This window comes from Monopterus albus, unplaced genomic scaffold (genome assembly GCF_001952655.1).
Source record: "Monopterus albus unplaced genomic scaffold, M_albus_1.0 scaffold147.1, whole genome shotgun sequence".
Lineage (NCBI taxonomy): Eukaryota > Metazoa > Chordata > Actinopteri > Synbranchiformes > Synbranchidae > Monopterus > Monopterus albus.
In genome coordinates, this window is record NW_018128027.1 from 710,816 (window position 1) to 718,350 (window position 7,535).

The following is a 7,535-nucleotide window of genomic DNA, read 5'->3' on the forward strand; positions in this document are numbered from 1 at the left end:
ACTCTTTCAACTTAGTTCATACAGAAAGCAGCCTGATGACCTTGTTGTTATTAACACTAGGGATGGGACTTTTATCTTGATACAATTTGATGCACGATATGGTGTGTACAATTCATTTCAGTCACATACAATAAAAAATTCAATGACAACAATGTATGACTATCTGCGGAATACTTGTACTTTGTTCCTTGTCTTTTCCTCCTATTATAGCACTGGTTTGATAATGAACAACCAGATATATTGACTTAAGTTTGGTTAGGTTATCTTATTTACAAAAAATATGAAGTTGCTGGTGTATGGAGGCAATATATTTCTCTAGACAAAACTATACATGCTGTGACGTTTTTGTATTGCAGTATATTGAATTTCAAAATATTGTCCCAACTCTAATTCTGTTAAAGGAAAACTGTCCCTTTAACAATAGTGATATACCATAGATTGGTACAGTGACTGTCTTTTGTAGAACAGCTGCAAAGTAGTGAGGATTTATGATATGTGCATCATTTCTAGATCAATTCCACAAATCAGCATTTGTTTTACCATTCTATAATCATGCATACAATAAACAGAAAGCACATGTGGCAAATGACCCTACAGCCTAAATATGGGGTTTTAGGACTATAATTGTTCACAGTGTGTTAGCATTTTTTAACATTAAGACCATGTTACCTATACCATAAACTAAAATTAGCATTTCCTGTGTTAGTGTAGCTACTGTGTTATTCTGTAGTTCCAAACTGGCTCATGCATTTTCTTCTCAAACCTTTGAGTTAATATCTACACTATGTCTTGTGGTGCCACAACAGTCTAGAGTCAGAAATGCTGTCTGTTGCTTTTTTTCTGTTTATAAACAATAGAGTGAAAAACACTGAATTAATGGAAGAAAATATCAACACAAAGGCAATCATGGGGATTTAGTACCTCACAAAACAAAGTGTTAGCGCAGATTTTCACAGTTAATTTGAACCATAGACAATGAGGCACTCCTCAATCTGATCCTTTCATTCCAGGAATCAAATAATGAACAGACAGAGGCAGTTTATTGTGTTCAAGCTCATTCATGGAAATATGACTGGTCTCCATCACAAGTTCTTGTCCTTCATTTCAGCCACAAGCCCAGCAATCTGTACTGTTTTGATGAATCTGATAATGACCGCTAGTGGATCTAAGCCGAAGTGCAGTAACCCATGTGACCGTGACACTCTTCTACGCATGCATATGTGCCAAATGTGTGTGCAAGCATAATGGGACTAATTACGTAACTTAGATATTAAAGTTGTCTTTGTTGTCATAGGACCCCAGTGCCATGCCACGGCCCACCTCTCAGGACTTGGCTGGGTTCTGGGACCTGCTGCAGCTCTCCATCGATGATGTCACCATGAAGTTTGACCAGCTGCAGCGGATCAAGAACAACAACTGGAGATCTGTTGACAGCCCAGAGAAAAAGGTGAGGGATTCCCCTAGCACCATCAATCCATCACCTAGGGACTGTACTATGGCATGGGGAAATGAATGGGGAGTCTATGTATTTTTAGTTAGTTTTTTTTTTTTTTTTTTGAGGGATGTCAACATTTTTAGGAAAACAGAAAAGGCTCTTTTAACCTTTTCTCATCCCAGATTTGTTTACTGTAAAAACAGTAAATAAAAACTAGCATCTAGGACTCTATTTTCCAGCTAGTGCAATTTCTATTGTCCTTCTTAACATAGCAAAATTTTTATAGGAGTACCTCATTGTAAATTGCACACTTTATATGGACAGAACGAGTTGTACAAAATAAATACTGTTATTTTTTATTTTGATATATTTATTTATTCATTATTTATTTTAGATACTGGGATGTTGAGTGGTGGCAGTGACTTTCTACCTAATTGTTAAACTGCTGCCCACCACCTCTTAATCATTCTCTTTTCTTCATAAAGCCACCAACTCCCATACCAAAGAAGACAGTTCGACAGAAGAGCGCGGTGACAAGGGAGAAATCCCTGGACCTCCCAGACAGACACCGGCAGGAGGCCCGGCGGCGGCTCATGGCAGCAAAAAACTCATGGCAGCCAAGCGGGCAGCCTCTTTCCGGCAAAACTCAGCCTCAGAGCGAGCGGACAGCATCGAAATCTATATTCCTGAGGCTCAGACTAGACTTTGAGAAGATAGGGTCTCCCTGCTTCCATGTTCAAACAACTATAAAACTAGCCTTTTTTCTATTCTGCTACTCTCTCTACTCTTCCTTTATCCATCTGTCGTCTCATCTCCATAGCCATCCTCAGTGCCCATTGCCAACACCACTGGTCTGTAGAATGTGCCAAGCGTGTTCTCCCCCATTGCCTGAACAAGTGTTATCAGAAATGTATGACTTGGGTTGGCTGAGTTTATCCTTGGCTTGCCGGTGATCAAGCTACCCAGCCTACATCCAGTGTCCTGGATGGGTGTGTCTGTAGTTTTTTTCAGCATTTGCAAAGTGCCATTTAAAAAGTGCAGCTTTGAAAACCTACCAGCAACCAGGCCTTTGAGCTAAAAAGAGTAAAAGAGAGAAATTGTGTTTATTTCAGGTTTCCACTATTTCAAATTTCAAGTCAATTTTTGTTTCTCTTTTCTTTCTGCAGGTAAATGTTAATTACAAGTTAAATATCACAAAATGGTTGCAAGTTCAAAACTTTGGAAAGTGCTAATGCTTGAAATACCTCAACTCTGCATGTGGCACTGGTCACCCATTCAAGGTTATTCAGGCAGTCCTTATAAGCTGGTTAGTGCTGAAATGCAGCTTTCTACCCAATCTCGTTGTAGTCAAACATTTGTAATGTCTGGATTGGTGAAATAATTATCTGTCAGCTCATCAACATGCACATTTCAAACAACTTTCCTATCTCATGTTCCTTTTGCCACCTTTCAAATATTGACATCTACTTGAAGCTAAATACATGCAAGTCTCATGCCATCATTTTCACTATGTTAATGCAGTAGAAAAAAATATGATGGTTTGTGTAACTGCTTAGATCAAAATGTGTAGACAAAAGCACTTATGCACTTATTACAAACCTCTCTATTTCCAAGGGAAATGTACATACTCAAATTCACAATAGTACTGTTGTATTCTTAAATTGTGAGCGGGAAGAAAATTTATTGTATATTTTTCCCTTATGTTCACTGCTTGCCCTCTCTTGTTTTTGACAAATCTGGATCTTATGCACATACAGGGGTTTGACTGTACACACAAACAAAACCATACTGCTGTGTTTTCATTCTAATACACTTCTCTCAGGCCCTTTACAGTAATGAGGAGTGATAGAAAAATCCTCCCAAACATAAACAAAATATCTGCATAGTGCTTTATTTAATCTAAGAAATGCTTTATAGTTTTTTTTCCACAAAAGGTTTAGTGTTGTTAAAAGTATCTCAAAGCAGTATCAAGGCTGAGAAATAACACAAAACTGGGGCAAACCCATTCCAGAGGGATGCAAGCAGCAGGTCCCAGTAATTAAACCTTTGCAAGTCTAATGTTAAAAAGAAATACATAAGGAATAGGATATTAACTGTGGTTGGCTATGCAGGCCTGTGTGTGATATTTTCTCACAATATGATGTATAACAGTATCTAGATATATTTATCTTTGATTTTCATCACAATGTTAAGATTCGCTGATGGGGCTGGTTGCACCAGCGCTTTGCAAATTCAGACTTACCCTCGTAATGTAGTTTACAGTCAGTGGTTGACACCACTAAGTGGAGGTTTCTGCATTAATTAAAGTGGGTTGCACCACACAGACAAATTCTTATGTAGATATTAGTTGTTGTTAGTGATGTGCATTACCACTTATTTCCTTTCCAATTTGATACCAAGTATAATCTAGACTGGTGTTGCCAATAAAATACCGACAATTTGTGGAAAAAACAAGGGAAGAGAATGGAATAAAGGAGACGAGATATAGGGTGTATCTATAAGGGCTCGCTGCTTTTATTAGCACCACCCATACTGTGAAGGGACATTTCTGGAGCCCAGATACTGAACTGTTGGCAGTGGGACTACATCTATACTACATGCAGGGACACTTTACATGCCATCTTATTTGTTGTTTACATCTCTTTACCCAGAAACTGCACATAACATATGCTCTGTTGCTGAGAGACTCAAGACTGAAAGGTTTTCTTACTCTGCTGTGTCTCACACATTTACATAGACATAGTTCACATATGACTATCACAGGCAGAGGGAGAAGTAGTTCCTATAAGTGAGACTCTCCTGGATAACATAGTCGTTGTCTACTGTGTCCCCTGTTGAAGGCAAAATATACATTTACCCCAAATTAGCCTGCTTATTTTAGATATTGATCTTTTAACATGGGAATCAATCCTAGAACAGGATCAGAAGTATCAATATTTCAGGATTGATCCACAGAACACTAGTTTTTACAAAATACAATACACCTAACTTGCAAGTGTACCTGCAGCATAGCTACCTGAGCTAACTAAATGTTAGCTTGCCATCCCATTTAGATGAAGATTTAATTCACATGAAATATTGTCAACATGTCTGTTCTGGCATTTGATAAAATGTGTCAAAAAGTGAAATGATCTAATAAACTGACTTTTAAATTACATTTCATAAAAATAGTGCAACATTCCTCAAATTATATAGGATGCTAATATGCTAATAACATCAGGTTAAATGACTAAATAGTGTTGTTAGGCTAGCATAATCAGGCTCATTCTATACCTACTGATCTACTTACAGGAATATATTTCATCCGTGTATGTATATATAATTATTGGTAGTTCCCTTTAATTCATTACTTTATTTACTTATTTTAGGCTTAACATTACAGGTTACACCTTGTAATGCTACAGTGGCTTCCTTTGCCAAATGTTTTAAATGGATGGTACTACAGGTGTTTCCTAACAGCTGATTGACATTTAATCATTGATGACATTGCTATAGACTTTCCTAGATAAGATTTTTTAAAATTTTGTGGTGCCACCAATTTATCAGTAATTTTAAATGATCCAGCAGATGTTAAGAACTTGACACAAAAACTAATGGATTTACAAACAGCAGGTTCAACCCATATCCTGGTATGTTGAATGGAAGTAAAAAACCAACCAAAACCAAGTTATGGGGCCTTGGATAAGTCTCTAGCATTCGTAGAGTCTACTTCCAGGTAGTTATATATAAATTTTTCCGAAAGGCATACTTGTCTTTGGCTAAAAAGCTAAAATTCTGTTGCTCTTTATCAGCAAATTTTGGTACCAGTAACTTGGATGTTAGTCTTCATTGCATTACTAATGTTATATTCAGATGACTGACCTAAAGACTGAAATCTATTGGTAAAAACTTTGGATAATCAACCAACTAAATGGTGCTGCTTTTTATTTAATCAATACAGTACTAGACAAACAATCAATGCAACAGAATGCGCTGTCAGCTGATTAATACATCACTTAAAAGTATATTTTTATGACTTGGAAATTTTCATTAAGGTTAGGATCAGGGAGCTCATATCATATGAGTAAAGCATGTTTCAGTAGATTTGATTATTTTGTGTATGTGTGTTTTGTGAATTTGTGTGTGATTTGTTTTTATAGTGCAGTGCTGGCAGAGAAGGAGAGGGTGAATTAAGGGCCATTTCTGAGTTAGCTTGATTTCCCTACTATTACCCAACTGTGGTCTGACCTGCATACACACATGTTGTGTTGAGTAACCAAAGTCAGCTGTACAGGGACAGCGTTTCAAATATGCAGTGTCATACTTCACTTACAGATTGGGCCTTCAGTAGCTCACAGCTGAGAACAGGATTACACTTTTTTTTTTAAAAACACTGCTATCTATATTTTTGCTTTTTCTTATTGCAGAGGAAGGGAACTTTAACATTATTAGAGGGAGTTTCTGTAAGGTTTCTAGGTGTGTGATGCCAAGCAGTTGGCAGTTTAGAGACACGCCCCTGCTGTTGCAACAGTGGCAGGCAGACAGAGGGAGAGACAGACTAGGCCTGACATATGCTGGCTTAGAGGAGATGAGTGCTCTGCACTGAACCCCAGATTTCTGGTGTTGTATGCAGTTGTGTAGCTGGAAGGCTCTTCTGTGAGGATCGCTAGGCACTGTGCTGGGTATTTTTCAGCTTGATTTCGACTAAGCAAAGCAGCTTATGTAAGATTTTGGGTCCTTGGTGAGATCAAGCAAAAAACACCCAAGGCTTTTTAAAGCTTATGTTGATAAATGTATTGCTGAATAGTAGCATATAATGTAGAACTTGAGCATCAGCACTACATGCATTTGCTTCTATCAATCTCTGTTGGGCCAGTTTCACTGAGGGCCGACACTGGAATAACAGAGGTTTTTTTCTCAGTTAGGCAAATTGATCAGGGCTGTAAAAAATAAAGATCTGTGTGAAAATGAAAGAACTGTATCCACCACCATGGCTAAGTTTAAAGCATGTGTCTTGTGCCTCCAAGAAGCTTTTATACTGTATAACTGCCATAAGACAATTTTAGTTAGACCATGAATGAAGCATTTCAAATAGTAAAGTGAGATCAGTGCCAGAGGTCCCAAGGGAATGGAAAGTGTTTAAAAGGTTTTGTGCAATAGAGAGACAGACTTTAGGAAATTTACAGCTACAGTCAGCGGTAAGAACTGGGCTCGAAATTTAGTTTGACCACCATTATTATCTTGGAACTCCTGAGACTATCTCAGAACCATTTTCTAAAGTATGAACAAATTTCTTTGTTATAGCGGCTGGGTCAGGTTTGTCTCCCAGTGAAAAATATTTTCAGTCTGTGACTAGTTTTTACCATTTCACTTATTTTTGTCCAAATAGGTATGAACACGTGCTTTAATGAAGAGCTATAAAGGCCTCCTGTTACCAGGTAATCTTGTATTTCACAAGCTTGTGTTAGCAGGTAATGTATATTGGATCCCTTGGATGGATGGATGCTTGTGTGGTATGAATGTGATACTGTAAGCCTTAGAGGAGTCCCCACTTGGCAGAAAGAAACTGTGATTTCTTAAAGTTTAAAATTAGTGGTAATTTAACAGGTCACCCACAAAACCTCCTGAAAACCCCCAATGGTAGAAGGTTGCATCAGTGTCAAATTACTGTCATGAGGGCGACAATTGACTACAAGTGCCATCTTTTTGACTTATCCAGCATACTGTAAAATTATTACTCAACACAGCCACATATCCTTCAACAACTTTATGTAAGCAAACCATTTTTGGTATCTCATTTCCCCCCATTTCCAATCATGTAGTTCTGTCATTTCAGCTTATATCCAAACATCCTGTCGCCTCACTTCTGGTGAGATTATCTATCCACTTTTAATCTCTAGAACCCATGATGTGAAATATTTTGAGGGGAATTTGTTTCTTAACCGCGCTGTGGAAAGAGCGTCAAACTCACTGAGATGTAGACTGATCCAACACTTCCATGAACTTGGAATGTGTATAATTAATATATAAAATGACAAAAGTAGTTGTTTAGCTAAAACTATTTTCATCTCTTGTATATCATATCTATAGTGAGGATGAATATAATGCCACATTTTCATTA

At 37.6% G+C, this 7,535-nt stretch overlaps 1 protein-coding gene across 1 annotated transcript in view; it reads left to right on the forward strand.

The window, feature by feature from the left end:
• Positions 1-7,513, forward strand: part of dlgap2a (discs, large (Drosophila) homolog-associated protein 2a) — a 303,340-nt gene extending 295,827 nt beyond the window's left edge. Inside the window, 3 exon segments of the mRNA XM_020614558.1 lie at positions 1,295-1,447; positions 1,921-2,025; positions 2,028-7,513. Of these exon segments, the coding sequence (XP_020470214.1) occupies positions 1,295-1,447; positions 1,921-2,025; positions 2,028-2,144 (375 nt within the window). The 3' untranslated portion in view covers positions 2,145-7,513.
• The last annotated feature ends 22 nt before the right edge of the window (positions 7,514-7,535 follow it).